A 22719-nucleotide genomic window follows, 5' to 3' on the forward strand; every position below is an offset into this window, starting at 1 on the left:
TCGGCGGTTGATCGCTAGGCCAGGGTGCCCGCGGCGCTGGGTAACTCGCGGAGCCGGGTTTGGCGCGCCGGTGTCATGAGTCGGCGTATGGAGGGGTTGTCGCAGGCCGGGGTTAGCGCCGGGGCTGGGACAATTAAACATCGAGTCGCGGCTGGGTTTTGCCCCCTGGGTTGCCCTGGATGCGTGAGGTCAGGCACAGGGATTTGCCCTGGGCGCTAGGATTTCGCCGTCTGCAGGCCGGCTTGGCCCTGGGCGCTGGACGGGGTTGCTCCGCAGGCCGGGTTTGGCCTGGGCGCTGGGATGTCCGCAGGCCGGGTTGACCCGGAGCGCTGGGACAGGTGTTCGTCTGCGATGGGCTCTTTGGTGTTTTTGCTTCTACACCGGGGTAGCTCCGGGACATTGGGTGTCACAAGGCCGGGGTTTTGCCCTTACCGGGCGCTGGGATGATCGCAGCCGGCTTTGGCACCGGCGCTGGGACGAGGTTTACCGTGCGAGGCTTTACGAGGTTTGCACCTCCGGCGCCTGGATGTCGCAGGCAGCTGGCACTTTGCCCGGGCCGCTGGGAAACGGGGTTGTCACAGGCCGGTGCCCGGGCTATCTGGCGATGCCTGTCGCAGGCACAGGAGGCTGTGCCAGCGCTTACCGGACACAGCTAGGGATGATCGCAGCGCCGGCTTGTGTGAGCCCCGCGGGTGCATGGCGACGGTGAGTATGATGACGGCAGGCCGGGTGGCATGGTCGGGGCCCAGCATGGATGTCGCAGAACGCGCTTTCGAGGCCGCCTGGTGCCGGATAAGGGGTACGGGGTTAGTCAGTACACTAAGGCCGGCTTTGGCCCCGGGCCGCTCAGGGTTGTTTCGCAAGAGCCGAGGGGAGCGTATGTTGGAGCTCGGTATGCAGAGTGGCGAGCGTGCATGGCAGTCCTGCCTCGACTAGGGAATCGTGCGCTCAGAGCCTCGCCCGGGGGAGGTTGCAGAATCGGAGGCCCAAGCGGAGACTGCAAACGGCACCCGATAGGAACAGTGAGGAAGGACTGCCACCGGAGAGCGTCCCTGTGCTTGCAGCACCACAGAGAAGCCGCCTTCCTGCACAGTCCGAGGGTGGGGGAGCAAGAGAAGCAGTACCCCGGGCCCACTACGTCTGCCTGTGTGAAATTGGGCGGAGGGCAGGTCAGGGTGATTGAGAGCTTAGTTAAGCCGGTGCGTGGGGTCAATGGCGAGGGGGGAGGCGTCCTCTTCCTCTCTGGCCTTGGGCGGGAGCGCCAGGGGACCAGCTGGGTGCAGCCGGTTCTTTCTGCGCAGAAGTATATCATCATTTCTTTTTGTATTTTACCTGCTGCCTATTAGCCATAGCGGGAGTTGCCTCTGAGTTATCATGCCTCAGATTGATGACCTCAATAACTGGCAAATTGGCAACAATAGGAAATATATCCCCTCATTTGCATCATCCTACTGATGCTCGGCAGGCGCCTTAGGTGTTTAAACCGAGCCAGGTTCCGTGCATGTTTATGACTTGGTCGGTCCGTCTCTAGCTTTTGGCTACAAGGAGTGTACTCTAGGGGCGCTCGGAGCAAGCGGCCCTGCTCGGGGTCCCACGGCTCCGGTCACCTCTGGGGGTGGTGCGGCTAGTTGCTCATTTGTTGGTCACTCTACGGCTGTTGTCACATTTCGCATTACTTTGGAGGCGACGGCGTGAACCAGTAAGTGCCCGGCTCGTGCCAGCCGAGCCTCACTGGCCAGGTTGGCCAGGGGCCAGGTTTTGGTGGAGGGCCAGATTTCACAGGCAGCGCAAGCATCCCGGGGGCTGGCCGCGACGAAGGAACGTTTTGTCTGGCTTGCCTCTGACTCCTGAAGTGCGACCGGGGTTCGAACGGTCTCTGCTGCCAGACAGGGGGAGCATCGGGCGGGCTTGTCAGTGGGGCGCGGCGCAGTAACTCCAACGCCCCAGCCTACTGCCGTGTTCCTGGCGGGGAGCCGGTGACGTCGAACGGTCTTGAGGTTTCGCGAAAGCTCAGAGGTGGGGAAGCGGAGGGAAGTGGGAAGGAGGGGTGCTAGAACTCGCAAACGGGCGTCGGCCTGGAGAGCGGGTGGTCCAGAGGGCGCTCGGCTCGGCCTCGCGAGGCCCACAATGTTTCATGGGAATGATTGAGACCGCCACCCGCAGTGATAGGGGACTGGTGGAGACCAACCGTGGGGGGGGTGGGTTCCCGCTGGAGAGATTGCCGGGGGGGGCCCGGCTGGCGGACCCTCGAGCGGGTGGGCGACATATCGGAGGCCAGGGCGCCGCGGCCGCTTTGTGACACGGTAGCCGGGCCGGGGGTGCAGTCCGGCGCTGGGCGCCGGTGGTATCCCGGGGTGGGGGGGCCTGGCCACTTTGTCCCTTTCCCTGCTCGTGCAACGTACTGCCCAGGAGCGAGCAGGCTGGGCATGTCGAGCCAGGACCGGGGCTGTGTGGCCACGGGCCCCGGCAATGAGGATAACGTGGTTGTCCTGCTGGGGGGTTTTAAAATAATGCAGTGGGAAACGGACGGAGCGGGACACGGGCGGTCCCTCGATGTTGGCATTGCGCCGAGCATCCGTTCTGGCTGCCGTTGGGCTGGTCTGGCTTGCCTGTTCATAACCAGCAGCAGCAGAATAGATAGCCACATAATTTGTGAAGCAAGAGAAGCAAGTGAGTGACACTGCTGCAGTGCGATGGCAGGGGCACGTGGGCACTGCACGGGGGGAAGGGGGGGCCTATGTGCTAAGCGAACCTCAGCCCGTAGCAATGGCGCGCGGCGAGTGGTGTGCGTTTGCTGCGGTATCTGGGCAGTTGGGCTGGAAGCGTGGTTGGGGTATGTGTGGTGAGCGTGTCTGGGGGGCTAGCGTGTCCATAGGGGAGCTATGGCATTCTAGGGGGGTGTTGGGGGGCTGTAGGGCTGTGTCGGGGGGGCAGATGTGCAGCGTAGGGAGGGTTCAGTACACTGGCGTGTCTTTGGGGCTGTGTGAACGACACTGCGACTAGTTCTCAATGTTTGCTCTGAACACGTGTGTTGGTGCCTTCAGTTCCCCCTAGCCGCAGTTCTAAGTACTAGGTGGTGGGATAAGGGGTTGATGCCTGCATGAGCAAAAGGGCCAGTGCCCTCCTAAATGCCGGGCACTCTGTCCCTCACTAGCAACTGATGGCCTGGGCCCCCCCTCTTGCAAAGGTGCCAGCTGAAAGGGTTTTTGAGACAAAGTGTCGATCAGATGACCTCGCTTGACCCGGGAAAGGACTGAGCATAGAGGAAGGGCGGGAAGGGGTGGTTAGTCGGAGCTACTGGGACAGAGTGAAGTGCCACGACCTAGGGGTCCTGGCTCACTGCCCCCCAGAATGACCTGGCTGAGGGTCTGTTCGTGGTACAATAACAAGCTCTGTTAGACCCTAGTTCCTGTCATCGAATAAACCCTTGTTTGTGCTGAGAGTCAACGCTGACTGCAAAGTGGGGGTGCAGGACCTGTGCTTCCCCAGGACCCCGCCTAGGGGGGCAACGGGGGGGGGCGCTGGGCTCACGTGGACAGCGCACGGAGGGGCCAGAGGAATGCTGATGCTCCAAGGAGAACCAGGACGTTGAAGCTGTGGGAGCCTAGCTCCGAGGGCAGAGGAGGCTCCCCAAGTCCTGCCTGGCTTAGTGGGCGATCCCGGCAGTTCCAGAGCATCGCCCGGGACCCGGACAGGCGTTCATGGGACTCGGGTTGTACCAGGTTTTTAGGGGTGTCTGTGCCTGTATCTACAGGAAGCGTTGGTTGGGCGGGGGGACCCGTATGTCCAGAAGGATGTTTGGGAGGGGTGGCTTTAGCTGGCGTGTGGAGGATGTTTTGTGGGCTTGTGGTCGATGGGTATCTAGGAAGTTATTATGGGGGTGCTCTGCAGCCGCCCGTCCCTGGCCCTTTGCTCACAGAGGCCATGGGGGCTGGGGTGGGTTATCCCGGCAGGGCCCCATGGCCCGCTGGAAATGGCCCCCCCTTCACAAGGTCCGAAAAAGGTTTAGGGGTTTGTGGGGGGCACAGATACCTACGTCCAGGCTGGAGGGGTCCCGGGGGTGTTAGGGGGTTCGTGGGGGCACAGAAACCTAACATCCACGGCTGGATGGGGTCCCTGTGGGGGGTAAGGGGTTGTGGGGGCACAGGATACCTACTCCAGGCTGGACGGGAGGTCCCTGGGGGCTTAGGGGGTTCGTGGGGGGCACAGATACATAATCCAGCTGGAGGGGTCCTGGGGGGGTTAGGGGGGTTTGAGGGGCACAGATACCTACGACCAGGCTGAGGGCCAGGGGGGTTAGGGGGTTCATGGGGCACAGATACTTATGTCCACTTGCCGCGCGCGGGTCCGGGGGGTAGGGGTTCGTGGGCGGCAACAGATCACTTAGTAGCTGGCGAGGGCCGTCAGGCGCTTAGGGGGTACGGGGGGCAAGATACTTACCGTCCGCCACCTGGAGGGGTCCCGGGGGGGTAGGGGGTACGTGGGGGCACAGATTACCCTACGTCCACACTGGAGGGGCGAGGCTTAGCGGGTACGTGGGGGGCAGAGATACCTATGTCCAGGCTGCGAGGGTCCGCCGGTTAGGGGGGGCGGCGCGGGGGGCACATTGATTACTCATCGAGGTATCGGGACGGCCTGGAGGGTCCGGGGGGGGTTAGGGGGAGTTTGCGGGGGGGCACAGATACCTACTCCAGGGGCTGGGGGAGAATGGGTCAGCCGGGGGGGTTAGGGGGTTTGCGGGGCACAGATACTACCATCCAGGCTGGAGGGGCGTGGCGGGGAGGGCTTTAAGGGTTCGTGGGGGCACAGATAGGACCGGATTGTCCAGGTTTGGATAATGGGGGTCCGGCCCCGGGGGGTTAGGGGGTGTTGCGGGGGGCGGAGGCAGGCCAGATACTAACGGACCAGTGGGCTGGAATGGGGTTCCAGGAGGGGTTAGGGGTACGGGGGCGCACAGATACATGAGACCGCCAGAGAGAAAGCTCTCTTCACTCACCAGATACAGGGAGGCTGAGTGGGATCTGCGCCAGGCACAGAGGTCCTCTGCCACTGGGCTGAGGGCGCTGCCACGTAGAGCGCAACACCCAACTCGCCCCACTCCCGCATGCACAGACCATGGGCGTGCAGCGCGAGGGCAACAGTCCCCCCCGAGCGGCAAGTTCCAGGGCAGCAGAGTCCAGTTTTTCCCATTTATTTGCTTCCATCATTCTTCAACTGCTCAAAGCGCCCACGACCGCGAGGTGTATGGCTCGCGCGGTCCGGGGCGCCGTCCAACAGCCCCGAGTGCAGAGGCAGGGATCGGGACCTGCTCGCTCTGTGGCGGGAGGCCGGTCCGGCTCCAGCGGTCCGGGCGTGGCACAGGGTGATGTGCGCGCGGCCGGTCAAGGAACGATGGGGAAGTGGGTCTCCTGGCCCACGCACTGGCTGACACCGGCCGCACCCGCGCGCCGGCTACCCGCTCTAGCCTAGGGCATGTCTCCATTGCCCCCTCCGCCCCCACCAGCTCCCACTCCATCACACTCAACACCCTGTAGTTGAGGCCGGTACCGGGAGACCGAATCCTGCTGCGGCTCGCCCGGGCGTGCCTCGTAGATCTCCTGAGAGCACGGGGGGCAGGGCTCGAAGCCACCCACCGGGCCAGCCCTGGCAGTAACCGCCATGCCGACTCGCGCCGCGAGGGCGTGGAGAGTCGCTCGGGGGGCCGCCGAGGTTGCTGTCCCGTAACTCTCCCCCCGGCGGCCTGCCTCAGGCTCAGCGGCGGGGGGGTCCAGGCGGCAGCGCTCCGCCAGCACCGCCAGGCAGAACAGCAGCTTGCAGTGGATGAGTGGGAAAAGGGCAGATCTTGCTGGCATAAGCCAATGAAGAAGAGGCCGGGAGGCGGCGCGGCAAGGCAGGCAGGTGCCGTACAGCGGCGTCACCGGTGGGTCGCGCAGCCCGCAGGCCCAGGCGGATCGGCCCGCCAAGGGAAGGGAATTGGTACCGGTACCCGTGCAGAGGATGAGGAATGTCGCCCTGTGCTCGCGCGTCCTCGAACTGGCCGGCCCCGCCACGACCCACCGCCGGCGCGCCTGCAAGCACGTTCCCGAGGCAGCCCGGGCAGGTAGGGGCTGCGTGGCTCCAGGATCACCGCGCCGGGGACAGATGGGGCCAGCTGCAGCGCAGGGTCCATGCCGACGGGCCAGTCGCCCCAGCAGCACCACGGTGCGCGCCCGCAAAGGGCCGGGCAGCGTACTCGTGGCTGGCAGCAAGCCGCCTGCGGGCACTGGAGATGAGGGGGTGAACGGGGAGCAGTGGGGGCTCCGCGAGCGTGCCGCCATCGGACCCGCGGCTCCCTCCTGCCTGGCACGCCCTTCCCACACGCCCGCGGAGCAAAAGGTGGGGCACTAGGAAGAAGGATGCCCCCACCGGGACCCCAGAAGGCTCCTACCTGGGAATGGTCTCCAAGGCCGCGGGATGGGGCCGGGAGCGAAGGGTCGGCATCAGTGACTGCCAAAGGGCAGAAATAGGGGCCCCATTAGTGGCTTCCGCTGGGGCTGGAGGGGCCCCATGACTGACAACAGCCCCAACCCCTTGGGAGGGGGATCTCCAACTCCAGCCCAAGACCAGAAGTTTGCCTTGCCCCTGGGTGAGGGCTTTTCGGGGCTTCCCCCCTGACACCCCATGAATGCCCGCCGAGCGAGTCCCTGGGCTCCCCACAGCCCGGTTTTATCCCCCAAGGTCTAGGCTCCCACAGCCACCCTCTGCCCCAACCGGGAGGGAGAGGACTCTGCAGAGAGGCAGCCCCGTCCTATCCCCGCACCACCCCCACGAGTGACCCTGACTCAGCCCCTTTAGCCCGCAGGGGGCAAGCCGCCCCCACCCCACGCCATCGCCCGAGGGCCATCAACTCAGTGCAGACAAGGACAGCGTCCGAAGCGCTCGGTCATACGCACCGCCGGTCCTGTGCCGCGCAGGCCCGTACGTCCCAGCCGCCCTCGGCCGGGCTACCATCTCACCAGCCACGAGAACTGGAAGGGTGACAGGAGCAAGTCGGATCCAGGCAGAGGGAGGGGGGGACAGGAAACAGCATCACAGGGCTTGCCGGAGTGGCGGGGCAGTGTCTGGGCTGTGCCCTGGGGGGGTCCACGGGCTGTCGCCCGCGGGTGACCGGTGTTGGTCTGGTTTTCGGGGCTCAAGGTAGTATTGTCCTGGGGGACCGCTCTGCGCCTCGGAGCAGCCACGGTCCGCGCTCCTAGGCGGCGGGGGCAGCACGAGGGGCTCCTGCGCACAAGCCAGCCCGCACGGGATCTGTCTCTTCTATTGTGCTAGCGCACTTCTCATTGGCCGGGTACCTCGCCTAGCTCCTGGCTGCTGAGCAGGGACCATCTGACGGTTAAGGAGGTCCACGCCCCATACCCCTGCCCCAGCCTGAGCCCCCCAAACTCCAGAACCGCCTCCTGCACCAAATAGCTGAGCCCAACCACCGCCTCTGCACCCCAAACCCTAGTGACGCCACCCCAAACCCGGAGCCGCCTCATCCTGGTCACCGAGCCCCTCCAAACCCAGAGCCCCCTCCTGCACCCAAACCTCAGCTGGCAGCCCTAAGCCCCCCAACCCAGAAGCTGCCTCTGTATCCAACCCCCAGCCCCTAGCCCAGTGAATAGGGAGAGCTGAGGGGGGGGCACCTGGGGAAGGGGGAGGAAGCCTCAAGGATGAACGGGGGTGCTGGCGTGTTCAGTTTTGTGCCCATAGAAAGTTGGCAACGCCTAGACCCGGACCCAGCCTGTGCATCAGGGCCTTCTCTGGAGGTGGGGGGACGTGCCCTGGGGGGTGGCAGTCCTCTGGGACCCAGCTCTGTGCTCAAGGCACCCGTCCTTGGGTGGGGGGTGTCTCTGTTGTCCTGCAGGGGGCCATGCTCCGTGCTCGGGGCCTGTCTCTGGGGGGGAGTCGTGTCCTGGGGGGCTGTGTCCTCCAGGGGTCTACTCTATGCTCGGCCCCGTCCCTGGGGGGCTGTGTCCCCAGTGGGCCAGCTCCGTGCTCAGGCCCTGTCCCGGGGGGTTGGGTCTGTGACCTGGGGGGGCCGTGTCCTGCGGGAGTCCATCCGTACTCAGGGCCCGTCTCGGGGGGGGGCCGTGTACCTGCAAGAGTCCCAGCTCCATGCTCAGTCCCTGTCTCTGGGGGGCGATGTCCCGGGGGGGGCGTGTCCTCAGAGGCCCAGCTCCATACTCAGGCCGTCTCTGGCGGGTGGGGGCGACGGGGAGGGCGGTGTCCCGGGTGGGTTGTGTCCTGCGGACCGGCCCAGCTCCATGGCTCCAGGCCCCGTCTATGGGGTGGGGTGGGGGTGGGGTCTGTGCCCGGGGGGGGCCACGTCTACTGGCAAGGGGGCCAGCTCCATGCTCAGGCCAGTCTCGTGGGGGGGGGGGCTGTCCCGGGGTGGCTTGTGTCCTGCGGAGGGCCCAAGCTCCGGCTCAGTAGCCCGTCTTGGGGGGGTGTGGTGCACGCGGAGGCGCCAGCTCCATGTTCTCAGGGCCGTCGTCTGGGGGGGGAGGGGGTCTGTGCCCCTGGGGGGCTGTGTCCTGCGGAGGCCCAGCCTCCGTGCTCAGGGCTGTCTCTGGGGGGGGATATCCCGGGGGGGCGTGTCCTGCGGGGGCCAGCTCCGTGCTCCAAGCCCGTCTCTGGGCAGGCATTGGGGCCCCAGGGCCCTGCCCGCGCCCGGCCCCCACTCACCCTGATGTGCTCTCGGACCCCGAAGTGGTCGGCATAGCGCTCAAGATAAAGCGACCAGCAGCGAGTGGTGCAGGAAGGACGGCAGCGAGGGGTCGAAGGAAAGTCGGGGAACCCATCACACTCCTTGGGCAGGTTTGGTCCTGGGTGCGAATGCTGGTTAACCTCCCCTCCTGCCCCCTAGGCCTGGCCCACGGCGTTAGCAGAGGCTGCCACTGCAGCAGGAAATGGGCAGGTGTGGGGGGGGGCATGAGGACCCAGACGCCCTGGGGGACGGGATCCTACCCCCCCCAACACGATACACAACTTGAGGCCTGAACAATGCCTCCTGCCCCTGGGCCGGTGCCCGCCGCTCCGGCGAGGCCTGAGGTCCGGGATAACATGCTGGAGGCGGATGGGGCAGCCGCTCGCGGCCCCTGCCCCGTCTCTTCGGTATACACGTTCAGGACCCAGGCCCCCACGCGGCCGGAGGGCGCACGCCTCGAACACCACGGGCGCCGAAGGACTCGGGGGGAGCGAGGTGGCGGTGGCACACCATCCGGCCTGCTCCTGCCCCAATCACCGCCACCCGCGCTTCCTGGGGCCGTCACCGCAGCGCGCTGGAGACAGGCAGAGCAAGTGGCTGAGAGCTGGGGGCCCAGGTCTGTCTCGCTCCCTCACCCCCAAACCTCACATGCAGACCGCCACACCGCCCCACAAGTTCCCATAGCCCCCTCACACCTAGATCACCCCATAACTGCGCCCCCCGGCCTCACCTTACCAGAGACAGGCTCCTACCATCGCTGCGTTCGCAGGCACAAACCCCTGCGTGGATCTTGGCAGCAGTCTCACAGACACCCACAGGTCGTCATGCATCACCGGGTGGCGGGGCGCGGGGGGGGGACTTAGAAGGAGTTTGGAGCCGTATCCCCAGCCCTTTCCCCTCCCCACTCGGCCCCCGGACAAGCTGGTTACCCCGCCGGCTTCCCTTGCGCAGGCTCCGGGGTAGGGGAGTGGCTATTTTAGCAACGGGCACCGAGCGTGCAGCTGCCATCTGGGTGGATGGGTAAGGAGTATTACAGAGAGTCTATCTGGGGACGCGGGAAAAGAAAAGAAAGAAAAAAAGAGAAAAGAAGGTAAGAACGAAAGAAACGAAAAAGAGAACCTGCTAAACAAACGGCTGGCGGAGGGGGATTTTTTGTGTAATGTTTCCTGAAGCCTAGTACCTGGAAACCTTGGGCAATTATCGAAAAAAATGGAAAAGAACTAGTCTAGGCCTGCGACAACCCCGTCCCAGCACCCAGCGCAAACCCGGCCCGCGACACCCCAGCACCCGGCGCAAACCCGGCCCACCACATCCCAGCGCCTGGCGCAAACCCGGCCTGTGATGTCCCAGCACCCAGGCCGAACCTGGCCTGCGACCAGGGGTGGCTCTAGGTATTTTGCCGCCCCAAGCACAGCAGGCAGGCTGCCTTTGGCGGCTTGCCTGCAGGAGGTCCCTGGTCATGCAGATTCGGCAACACGCCTGCAGGAGGTCCCCGATCACGTGGATTCGGCAGCAGCCTGCAGGAGGTCCCCGGTCACGCAGATTCGGCAGCAGCCTGCGGGAGATCTGCCAAAGCTGCGGGCCCAGCGGACCCTCCGCAGGCACGCCGCCAAAGGGAGCCTGCCTGCCACCCTCGGGGTGACCAGCAGAGCACTCCCCAGGCTTGCCGGCCCATGCACATGCTTGGCACACTGGTGCCTGCAGCCGCCCCTGCTTGTGACGTCCCTGTCCCAGCGCCCAGCACAAAGCCAGTCTGCAACATCCCGGCACCCGCAGCAAAGCCAGCCTGCGACGCCCCAGCGCCCGGCGCAAAGCCAGCCTGCAACGCCCCCATCCCAGCGCCCGGGGAAAAGCCGGCCTGCAACGTCCCAGCACCCGGGGCAAAGCCAGCCTGCGATGCCCCCATCCCAGCGCCTGAGGCAAAGCCGGCCTGCAACGTCCCAGCGCCTGGTGCGAACCTGACCTGCGATGCCCCCGTCCCAGTGTGCAGCGCAAAGCTAACCTGCAACGCCCCCATCCTAGCACCTGGGGCAAAGCCAGCCTGCGATGCCCCCATCCCAGTGCCTGGGGCAAAGCCGGCCTGCAACGTTCCAGCGCCTGGCACAAACCCAGCGTAACGCTGGCAGACCCCGGTAGTCGGAGGGCAGGATTGAACCTGGGACCTCTGTAGCTTAGTGCCGGAGCCTCTACTGCAGGAGCCAAAAGCCAGCTGGCTGGTAGCTACGGCTGTAGCAGATTCATTCATTTCTGAGTGGTCTTGGTGCCACTAGACGGGACAGAGCCTCACGCCCAGGTGTGTGGGTTGCACCAGTGCCCGGCCCAACCCAAGCCTGCGACGCCCCTGTCCCAGCACCCGGCGCAAACCCAGCCTGTGACATCCCAGCGCCCACTGGAACCCGAGCCAGCCACACCCTCAACCTGGGTCGCCCACGTACCAAAGTACCCTCCTCCCTCACGCACGTCCCGCTGCCCTGTGCCCTGCCCAGGGGGCCTTGGGTGGCCTGCTAGCTCTGGGGCTCCCTGCTGGGGCTCCCCACCAGCGGGGTGCTGTTCGGCATGGCCATGATGTTCTGCAGGTAGATGCACTGCCTGAGCGCGGTCTGGGAGCGGCTCTGCCCCTCGGCGCTGTCGGTGTGAAGGCCCCAGGCCTTGCGTAGGTTGTCCATCACCACCATGCGCTGGAAGGTCTCGGTGGCGAAGTAATAGGCCAGTGGGTCCAGGGCCGCGTTGGCGGAGGCCACCAGCAAGGTGCAGCGGTAGGAGAACTCCAGCGTCTCGCCCTTCAGGGCGTCCACCTGGTAGCAGATCAGCACCAGGTGGAAAGGCAGGAAGCAGCCCAGGAAGATGGTGACGTTGGCCACGATCATGCTGCGGATCTTGGCGCTGTTCACCAGCTCCATCTGGGCGGCTGCGCTGCGGTGGATGGCGCGGAGCAGGGCCCAGGAGCAGACCACCATGACCAGCAACGGCAGGGCGAAGCACAGCGCCATGGCCAACGAGACGCTGCGCTGGGTGACGTACTTGGGCTGGTTGTCGAAGCAGTGCTCCATCGCCCTGTGTTCCTTCATCCGGGTGAAGTAGGTGGGCACGGTGCCGGCACAGCTCAGCAGCCAGACGCCCAGGCAGATGAACTTGGCCTGCTTGCGCAGCGCCTTGACCCGCGGGTGCATGGGGAAGCAGACGGCCATGCAGCGGTCCCAGCTGATGCAGGTCAGCAGGAAGATGCTCCCGTACATGTTGACCAGCAGCAGCAGCCCCGTGATCTCGCAGACCTGGTCTCCCAGATTGGGCCGCCTGCTGTAGTAGTAGATGCGGACAGGCAGGGACACCACCAGGAGCAGGTCGGAGACAGCCAGGTTCTTCATGTAGACGGTGGTGAGGGAGCGGATGCTGCTGCAGCGGAAGAAGATGTAAAGCGCGGCCAGGTTGAGCACCAGCCCCAGCATGAAAATGAGGGCGTAGAAGCCCACGAAGACCGTGTCCGCCAAGCTGCTGCTGCTGCTGTTGCTGCAATTGGAGGAGGTCATCTTGTCGCGAAGCTCCAGGTCACGTGAGGGACAAGTATCCCACGAGGGTCAAGAAAGCATCTGTCCCACCGAGTCCTGGATGCTGCCCCCCCGCGTGGCTCCGTGAACCACGATCACGCCGAGCTCAACCTAGGAGGAAGCAGGGAACAGTGAGTTCATCCCACTGGCCGTGGGGTCAAAGAGCAGCCCAGGAGGAAGTAGATTTGTGGGACCATTCTGGGCTCCCGCATCGCCCCATACAACCTGTGATGAACTGGGACTGTTCTTAATGTTTGCTCTGAACACTGTGTTGGTGCCTCAGTGTCCCCTAGGCAGTTCTTAAGTATCTAGGTGGTGGGATAAGGGGGTGTGATTGCTACAGAGGAAGGGGCCAGTGCCCCTAAATGCTGGGCACTCTGTCTCCTAGCAACTGATGGCCTGGGCCCCTCCTCTGCAAAGGTGCCAGCTGAAAGTGTTGGAGACAAAGGGATCAGGTGACCTCCTGGCCCGGGAAAGGAGCTGAGCAGAGAGGAGGGGCTGGAGGGGAGAGAGATCAGCGCGGAGGAATAGATTATGGGGAACCAGCATTCTGGGCTCACGCATCGCACCATAATAATGTGATGACTATCGGGTGTTCTTATGTTTGCTCTGACACTGTGTTGTGCTCGTGATACGTAGGCTTTAAAGTATTAGGTGGTGGGATAAGGGGGTGTGATTTGCTATCAGAGAAGGGGAGTGCTCCTAATGATGGCAATTGTTCCAGCACTGATGCTGGGCCCTTTGTTAAAGGTGCCAACTGCAGGTGTGGGGCAGACAAGGATAGAGTATCCCTGGCAGGACGGAGCTGAGTAAAAGGGAGGGGCTGGACGGGGTGGTTTAGTCTGGAGCTACCTGGGATAAGGAGTGAAGTTGGCGAGATAAGGTTGGCTCACTGCCCCAGAATGGACCGGGCCGAGGGTCTGGTTAGTGTTTACAAGCTGTTTTAGATATATTCTGTATTGAATAAAGCGTCTTGTTTGACTGGCTGAGAGTCAGTCTGACCAAAGTGGCGGTGAGAACTGTGTTCCCAGCCGCTGGGTGGGTCGCTGTGGAAGCGAGGAGGGGAGAGGATGCTGAATGCTCCAAGAGAGGACCCAGAGTGAAGACTGTGTGAGCTTTTGCTGAAAAATCCTGCTCCAAGGGAAGAGGGCTCCAAAGTCTGCCATGCTTACGTGGGAGAGCAGTTTTCCAGGCATTGGCCACGGCGGAATCTGTGACACGAAACAAATCTGAGGGCTCTAAGAATGGGATGCCCAGTTCTCACATCTGGAGAATTAGCCTCAGCCTTATGTCAGTTGGTTATCAGTATGTTAAGGACCCGCACCGGCTTAGATTAAAACTAAAATACTACTTGCCTGGACGTGATTGCAAAAGTAAACGGAGTTTACTTTTAGAATCCACAGCGCAACACCAAATCAACAGGGAAAGAGAAACAGGCTGCTGCATAAGCAGAAAGGCACTCCTCACCACATTTTGCATAGGCCATCTGCAGCCTGGCAGTGTTAGACCAAATACTCTGCTTCCTACTGAGCCCAGCCTGCAAGTAGGAAACCAGGAACCCTGATCCGCACATGCCTTGTCTGCCCAAGGAGCAGCAAGGCATTTTGGCTGATAAGTAGGGGAGTGCCAAGCAGAGTTTGAGGGAGTGATTCTTCACCCTGTACTTTGAACATGCTGAGGCTCATTTGGATGACTGGTCCAGTTTTGGGCCACCTAGGCATGGGACATTGGAGAGACGTCCAGCGGAGGGAATGAAAGTGATATTCGGAGGGCTTGACGAGCCACATGAAACTTAAGAGAGAGGCATCGAGGGAGATGGATTGCTTTAGTCTCTGGAGAGAGAAGAGTGAGGGGGATTTGATAGCTGCTTCCATACACGTAAGGGTTGAACAGAGGCGGGAGCTTGGTGTTTCAGTGTAGGCAAGACTGAGCAGAAAAGTAGCGTGGTTTCAAGTTGCAGTGGGGCAGGTCTAGGCTGGATATTAGGAAACACTATTTCCCTAGGAGGGTGGTGAAGCACTGGAATGGGTTCCCTAGGGAGGGGGTGAGATCTCCACCCTTAGAGGTTTTTAAGGCCCAGCTTGACAAAGCCCTGGCTGGGATGATTCACTTGGGGACTGGTCCTGCTTTGAGCAGGGGATTGGACTAGATACCTGCTGAGGTCCCTTCCAACCCTGATATTCTGTGAGTCTATGCTTTAAAGTGACAGCTTATAATTGCAATACAGTTTTCAATACACCACAGTCCTGAGGTTAATTCCTGTCCCATCTGAACCGTAGCTATTTATCGTCAGTCTGAATTTGTCCAGCCACTGTCTCTTGTTTTGCCTTCTCCTAGTGGATAAAGGAGAACGTGCAGACCAGACATCTCTTCGTTCAGTGACTTTGCAGAAAGGGGAGAAAAATCTTTCCCAGTGGAAAATGGCTTTTGGGTTGATCTGGAAACGTCTGTTGTCAATGACACTCGGGGGGATTTGACAACATGTTTCAGTTGGCCAAAACCGCCAAAAAATTTCAACATGCACAAAAAGCCTCTGTTGTTGTGGAAGCCTCTCGTGGTGAGAAAGCCTGTTTGCTAGAGCTGGTACTTATGGGCAGAGATCCTCAGGCAATGCCAAGCTGGACCGGAACCGAGGCCCGTCTTGTCTCCCGCAGTGCCAGCACCCTGGCATGAGAACTCGCGGTAGCAGATGTGGGAAAATCGACCCCCACAGTCGGTGTCTTCCTGGTCATTAACCGTCCCTGTGAAGCTAAAGAGATCACACCCCATTTTCTATCGCAGGACCATCTGGCCCATTGTAGCCAGACTGTGTCTGTGCTGCGGCCACCCACGGGGAGCCCCAGTCAAGGATTGGGGCCAGCTATGCCCGGCGCTGGGCAGACACTTTGCCCAGATGCCTGTCCCTGCCCAAGTGAATGAAAACAGACAGAGGGATAGACGGGGGGTGGGGAGGGCAGGGTGAAATCACACAAACAGGAGTGGCCCATGCAGAAAAGCAGAAGTTTTGTCAGAGAAACCACAGGCAGATAAGAGCCAAACCTGGATCTGCTCCTCAGCACTGCTGAGCGCCTGGAGCTCCCCACTGCAGCTGGGCGGGGGGAGAGAGATCGGCCAGGGCCCGGTTCTGCCGAAAACCAACCCCCTGATTTCAGTCCCTAAATAGGGAGTCATCCCGTGGCTTGTGTCAAGCAAGAGGAAAGGATTCCAATGGACACATCTGGCCTATGAAACCCATCCTGTACAGAGCTCCACCACGAAGAGAACCTCGGGCTGGGCTAGCAGGGGCTGTGGGTCGGGAGTGAGGGGCACTGGCAGAGCTGGGGGGTGGGGAGCCCAAGGCTGGGCTAGCAGGGGCTGTGGGTCGGGAGTGAGGGGCACTGGCAGAGCTGGGGGGGGGCAGGGCTGGTCCGGTAGGGGCTGCAATCCAGGATTGAGGGGCATTATAATGTATTAAAATAATTTAAACTATTTTTTAAAAATAACCCTGTCACTATGCTGGGGATTGAGCAAAGCCTAATTGAAGCTGGTGGTCGTAGCAGCCATCCTGAATTCATGACAAATGTACAAGCCACAGAGCCCCTTTGTGGAACAGACGCCTGAAACACTAGGAGCCACCCACACAGTCTGCGGGGCTCTCCTTGAGGCAAGCAAGCTGGTTGTTGGAGGGAGGAAGCCGGGTCTGGGTCCGTGCAGAAAGGCCACAGCAGCACAGAGAGAACTGACAGCAGGAAGCCCCCAGAGACAGCCAGAGCAGCACCGAGAAATGGCGAAGAGCAGCAGCTTTTGAGCAGAATGCTGGCTGTGTTTCTTTGTAAAGAAACAGGATGGCTTCAGATAAATGCCCGAGTCGATCATCAATTTCTCCCCCCTAATGGAAACAACCCACTGCACCCCAAATATTGGTGAACGACTCAGGTCAACAGGGGCAACAATATTCAAGCAGGACATGAAACCCCTGAATTGGTGGATGTCACTGGCTAAGCACCGAGAAACTAGAGTTTGTTGACATACTAAGCCAGCTTGTGAGGCCAGGAGCTTCTTCAGGAGGTGCAGAGGGAATATTTTCTTCATTGAAGTTTATTGAACTAGTTCAGTTCAAAGCTTTGAGCAGATGGTTGGACTAGATGACCTCCTGAGGTCTCTTCCAACCCTCATGTTCTATGATTCTGTGTGACATGGATTGGGAGTTGAAATGGCAGGAAAGCTTGTTTTCCCTCTTCCAACAGCTGAATAAAAACTACGTGCGAGGATGAGATCTACTAGTTTAAAATCTTGAAAGGTGAGGTGAGCAGAAACAAGTTCACTTCACTTAACTGCAGATACTAATTGTTCCTTTCTTTAATAAAACCATCAGTTTTAAATGCAAAACATACTTGATAAACTTCCTTTTTCTCTTCACGTGTCCAGCACGTCAAGTAGTTTGATTTACGCAATGAAAACAAATTTAAAATGTTGTTTTTGTGCATTTTTAATGGAATTCCAGTTTCCACCCAAATGCAGCGTGACCAAACCACGAGTAAAAAGTTCCTCATCTCGTCAATAGGAAATGTGTCATTCACTATTTTCTGACATAAAAACAAACGTTCAAATGAGGACTGGATAAAAGTATGTTATGCCGTAAAACTGCTTAACTAACTGTGGCTCGATACACTGTATTGTCCTAGATAGCAAAAAGAAGGACCAAATGATACCAACCAATGAGAATAAACTGATGATTTAAAACAAGATTTCCTGCTTGATGATTTATGTCAGTGGCTTGACTCACTTGGATTTAAATCAATCTACCCTGGGGAACAGAACAGCTGTTGTTAACAAATCTATGTTAAGAGGCACTTGCATTTCCTGGAGGTGAGGGAATCTGAGCTGGGCAGTTTACTAGGTGTTTGGCTGAACCAAGTCCTGGCCTCTGGCTGGTGAGACACTGCGCCACATCTCCCCAAAGGCGGTGAGGGCGGCTGAGCCATGTCAAGCTGTTTGCCGCACCTCCAATGTCACATCAGCGAGGATATGGCTGACTCAGCAGCCACAGATCACAGGCAGCAATGGGGGGCAACCTCGCGCAGGGACAGGAAAAAACAGGTCAGCATTTGTGCAGACAACACACTTCGAAGGAATTATCTTTCCTCTGTTGTCATCCGGTTCTCACCTACCAAGCCGTGGGGAGGCGAGGTCTAGGGTATGCTTGTGGGACACCAGCAGAGCTGGGTGAAGAGGGGACCCAGGGCTGGGCTAACAGGGCTGCAGCAGGTCCACCGGCACGGGTGACTGTAACAGGACTTGGCTTCATGTTTCACTCTCAGAAGTTACAGTAAGTTGAGCCACAAACCCCGTCCGTCCGCCCCCCGCCTCTCCACCACCACCACGTCTGTTGGGGGATTGTGCAAAGATGCTATCGGCTGAATCTGTTTGTCAGCGGCTCAGGGCCTGCTTTGGGTCTGCTCGCTCAGAGATTGCGTGGGGGGGGGGGCGGGGGCGGCGAACAGCCCTGGCAAATGAAGGCTGCATCAGAGAACTGGGCCTGCTACCAGGAGTCAGGTCCCAGAAAGCTCCTGGCGCAGGCAGAAGGAAATCATTCAGAAGGAAGGACGGATGGATGGAAGGACAGAGGGATGGAGGGAGAGACGGAGGGAAGGATGGATGGACAGAGGGATGGAAGGAAGGAGGGAGAGATGGAGGGATGGATGGATGGTGGGAAGGAGTAGCACCATTATGGTTAAGACTGATACTCTGTGAAACTTTAACACCCATTTTTTCTACATGCTCAAGAACCTAGCTGCTTACTTGGCTTGATGTGAAAATCGCTGTGCCTCATGGGGATCCCAGGTAGTGTTACTGGTCCAGATTTGAGGCCGTTTGCGTGAAGGTTTCCCAAGAATCAGCTCCCTCCCTAAAATAAAAATCATGGGAAATCATCAAAACGTTGCCATTCTTACACAACGCAGGCCGAGGGTGCAGACTCTGCCTCCCCCAACCGCCCTCACCCCTTGGGACTGATCCCAGCTGGTGCCTGGCACCAGCGGCCCCTTTGGGGAACCAATACTGAAATCCTTACTGAGGGTAAAAACCACCTGGAGCCTGACCCACGCTGACGCAAAGGCCTCGTATGCGGCAGCAAGCCAGCATGTTTGCAGGCAGCCTGGCACCAGAACACACGACGTGCTGCGGCTCTCAGACCTTGGCAGCACCCGTGCACCTGGAGAAACCACCCCGGGTGGCTTTCCAGAAACACATGTCGCTCTCTGCCAAAGGGGATTTGGCTGGAAGCTTCTGCCCTGCGAGCAGAGCGTCTGGTTTGACAGCTGGTATCACCAAGTGCTCCGAAAGCCAGGCACAAGTTCAGGCCCCGCTCCAGCCCCCCCACTCCCTGATTTTAACAGGCGTTCGTGCCTAAATAACTTTCTGGCTCCGGGCCTCAGATTTTACTTCAGACATTTTGTCCAGCGTTATGCAGAGGGCAGATGAGAGACGCCGGGAAGCAGCAGCCGCTTTCAGGCACTGGATACGGGCTGTGGGCGGCTCCCCTGGACTACGTGACTGAGTTTGAACCCTGAACAGCAAACAGCTGCTCTGCTCTTCAAAGCGTTCACAGCTGTCAATGTGCCATCGCACCTACAAAACCGGCCATCGCCGGAAATGTCACAGGCGAGAAAAGCGTTAAGTCATCAGGCCCTATGTTAAACTTGCCAGTGAATTTCTCACCCCTGCCCGCCCCCACAAGCCACCAGCAGAGAGAACCTCCGCCGACCTGGCCCTGCCTGGATGCAATGGAAATCCTGGCACAGAAGGGATCATTCGATCAGCTCGTCGCCCAGGAAATCATTACCCCGGGAGGGTCTCCTGCATAACCCTGGCCAGCTGGCCCTGTGTGATAAAATTGGGGTTTTCTGTGTTTTCCAGGGGGCTGCATGCACAGGGGGTGGGACTCAGTGTCCCCGGGTGTTACTGGTTAGCGAGGGGAGGGCAGAGGGAGTTCGTTGGGACACAGGACTGGAGAGGGAACTCGGGACCCCAGCCGATGGCCTGGAGGATGGAGACCCCAGCGACTGGCGACCCGGAGACCCAGCTCAGGAGTCACAGTCGGTTCTGGCCAGTGGGGGACAATGGGCTGCGGGGAGAGGACACTGGTGACTTGACCAGCCGGTTCCAGCCAGAGGGGCCAGAGGAGGCGAGAGGAGGCCCAGGTCACCCTGTTTCCCTGGAGAGAAGCCAGTGGACAGAGGGGGCTTGGGGCCGGGGATATCAGAGGTCCAGCTGGGAAGCAGGGGGCTCGGGGCTGCAGACGGGGAGCAGGCAGAGCCCCCCTGGATGCAGGGAGACTGGGATGTGCTGGGCTGGGGGAGGCCAAGCCTGAGCCCCGGAGAGTTTCCTGTGCTGGGTTCAACGCTCGATAACCCCTCCTGTGTTACGCTGGCGGAGAGTCGCTCCGGGCTACAGAACAGGGGAGTGGAGGCCCCGGGGGGGCCCAGAGCGAGGGGACTCCCTGGCGGGGCCCACGGCAGACACAGACGTGCTGAGGCTGAGAGAAGTGCAGCTCCAGGAGCTGGAGGGGCCTGACCCCGAGAGAGAGTGGCCCCCCTGAGAAGGGCTATCGCACTGACAGGGGCACCCCCCACAGACCACACAGGGCCGAGAGTAGGGGGTGCATGGAGCCCACCCACTAAATCGGCTCCAGCCCGAGAGCAAGCGGGACCATCCACCGTTGCTTGGGGGAGTTCATTAATCACTCGCACCGGGAACAATCCTGATTTCTAGCCAGAATGTGTCCGGCTTTAACATCCAGCCCCTGGCTCACGCGCTGCCTCTCTCAGCTATGTCCAAGACCACGGTAGTACCTGTCTGCTCTCCCCACGAAGCTAAGCAGACACTGGAATCGAGTCATGTTGATTTTTGAGAAGCTCAACAGATTGAGTCCCTCGCTGGGGCTTTTCTTTCCTGCCTCCCCTTGATAACCCGGAGAGCAGAGCCAGTATCTATCTGACCAGCGCCCTGTAAACTCCCCGCCCGGCTGCTCTCGCTCCACCCGTTTCTCCAGCCGAGGGTGACATTGGCGCTTTTCCCCCAGCATCGTGCTGGGCATACGCGTGGGACTGTTTGCCCCCAATGCCAAGTCCTTTCCAGTGGCCGCTATCCAGGCCCCAGGCCCCCGTGCTGCAGTAGGGCCTGGCGTCCTCGATCCCTGAGGTATCACTGTGCCCTGGGTGCATTCTCCGGCTCACGGGGTTTGGCTGGGCCCCGCTTAGCGCCTAACGACCAGCCCGGCCTCACACTTACGTACCCTTCACCTGCCAGTCTTTGCTTCCTTCCCCCTCCCCTCCCTGCCACTGCATCAGCAGGGAGTTGATCTTCATAGATCCAGAGAAGCTCAGGGTTGGACGGGACCTCAGGAGGTATCTAGTCCAACCCCCTGCTCAAAGCAGGACCAACCCCAACTCAATCATCCCAGCCAGGGCTTTGTCAAGCCTGACCTTAAAAACCTCTAAGGGTGGAGATCCCACCCCCTCCCTAGGGAACCCATTGCAGTGCTTCACCACCCTCCTGGGGAAATAGTGTTTCCTAATATCCAGCCTAGACCTGCCCCACTGCAACTTGAGACCATCGCTCCTTGTTCTGTCATCTGCCACCACTGAGAACAGCCGAGCTCCAGCCTCTCTGGACCCCCCTTCAGGCAGCTGACTTCATCAATGACCTGGATGAAGTACAATCGCCAGCGGGCTCCGGCCCAGCTCCAGGCCCTGCGAGAGCAGAGAGGCCGATTCGAAACACCGTGTCCTGGGTCATCAGCTTCAGGAATCAAACCCGGGACCTCTGCATCTTAACGCAGGCGTCTCTGACCCTCGCGTCCAACTCGCCTCCCCGTGCCGTACCGCCTGCCATTCTGCAGGTACGGACAAGGGAGAGGGGTCCTCGGGGTGCCCACCCACACCCACGGAGACCCTGTGTGCCTGCCCCTGTGCTGGGAATGGTTAGGGCCGGCCTCCTCCGACATTGCAGCCCAGCCCAGTGTAAGCAGCCGAGCAGTCTCCTGGGGCTCCAGCCCCGTGGTGGAACAGGGTGTGGCACGAACCACGTTTGGACAGTGTTTGTGCCCATGGCAGCGGGACAGGAGGGGGGCACCGAACAACGCGCACGCCCTTCGGCTGACAGAGACAAGGGACACGGCAAACATTCTCCACTCGGCCGCGCCCCAAATTCGCTCCTGGAGCAGGCCCACTGGGGAAGCCAAAGGGGCAGACATGGATGGACACCCCACACCCATCCCCCTAACCCCAGGCATACCTTGCTACCCGCCGGACCCCCGCTCCCACTGGGGCAGCCTTGAGCCGCGGCAGGGTCTCACCTGGCAAGGCCTGTGCCCCCCGTGGGCAACCGTGCTGCTGGCACAGCAAGAGAAAGCAGGAACTGAGCCCGGCGGCAGCTCGGCACAGCCACCATTTGTAGCCGCTCGCGCTTCCTGAGAGCAAAAATATCACAGGAGAGTGAAAAATCCCCAACGCAGGGGCAGAGGTGCCAGCAGCACCCGGTCTGCAGTAGTGCCCGGGGTCACTGGCACCCTCCAAGGTGCAGGGGACTGGAGCACCAAGGGGAGAACCCAGGAGTCCTGGCTCCCAGCCCCACCCCCTGCTCTAACCCACCAGCCCCCACTCCCCTCCCAGAGCTGGGGAGAGAACCCAGGAGTCCTGGCTCCCAGCCCGCTCCAGCCCCCCCTGCTCTAACCCACAGCCCCCACTCCCTCCAGAGCTGGGAGAGAACCCAGGAGTCCTGGCTCCCAGCCCCCCTGCTCTGACCACCAGCCCCACCCCCCTCCAGAGCAGGGAGAGAACCCAGGAGTCCTGGCTCCCAGCCCCCCCCACTCTAACCCACCAGCCCCCACTCCCTCCCAGAGCCGGGAGAAGAACCAGGAGCCTGGCTCCAGCGCCCCCCTGCTCTGACCCACCAGCCCCACTCCCTCCCAGAGCCAGGGAAGAGAAACCCAGGAGTCCTGGCTCCCAGCGCCCCCCTCTGCTCTAACCACCAGACCCACTCCCCTCCAGAGCGGGAGAGAACCCAGGAGTCCTGTGCTCCCAGCCCCCTGCTCTAACCACCAGACCCCACTCCCCTCCCGACTGGGAGAACCCAGAGTCCGCTCCGCCCCAGCCAACCCCCATACCCCACTCCTCAGCAGTTATCCAGGGGCCCACTTACCCGGTAACACGACAGCCTTTATTTGTGGGGATGGGGAGGGCTGGGCGCTAGATTTCTGGGTTCCACCCCCGCTCTGCTCGGCAGCGAAGGCGGGGTGGGGGCGTGGAGCCAGGACTCCTGGGTTCTCTCCCTGGTACTGATGGCTCTGTGGTGACCCTGGGGGGTGCCCGAGGCAGCAGGCGCCTGGGAAGGGCTTGTTATCTCGCTGTGATCTGGGAGCTGTATGCAAAGGCCCCGTGGGCAGAAGGCGCCTGAGAGCGAGGG

At 61.0% G+C, this 22719-nt stretch overlaps 1 protein-coding gene and 1 long non-coding RNA gene across 2 annotated transcripts; both read right to left on the minus strand.

Annotated features, from left to right (window-relative positions):
• Window positions 1-10763: 10763 nt before the first annotated feature.
• Window positions 10764-12378, minus strand: LOC116815694 (lysophosphatidic acid receptor 6-like). The gene has a single exon (XM_032764270.2). It carries the CDS (start codon window positions 12253-12255, stop codon window positions 11233-11235), a length of 1023 nt encoding a protein of 340 aa, XP_032620161.1. The 5' UTR covers window positions 12256-12378; the 3' UTR covers window positions 10764-11232.
• A 2366-nt stretch (window positions 12379-14744) lies between these two features.
• LOC116815742 (uncharacterized) lies at window positions 14745-22511 on the minus strand. The gene is made up of 4 exons (XR_012656712.1): window positions 22456-22511; window positions 21611-21724; window positions 18055-18160; window positions 14745-15022 (listed from the first exon to the last, which is right to left on the minus strand). It is a non-coding gene; the product is annotated as an uncharacterized LOC116815742 (long non-coding RNA).
• Window positions 22512-22719: the final 208 nt, after the last annotated feature.

This window comes from Chelonoidis abingdonii, chromosome 11 (genome assembly GCF_003597395.2).
Source record: "Chelonoidis abingdonii isolate Lonesome George chromosome 11, CheloAbing_2.0, whole genome shotgun sequence".
NCBI classification, from domain to species: domain Eukaryota; kingdom Metazoa; phylum Chordata; order Testudines; family Testudinidae; genus Chelonoidis; species Chelonoidis abingdonii.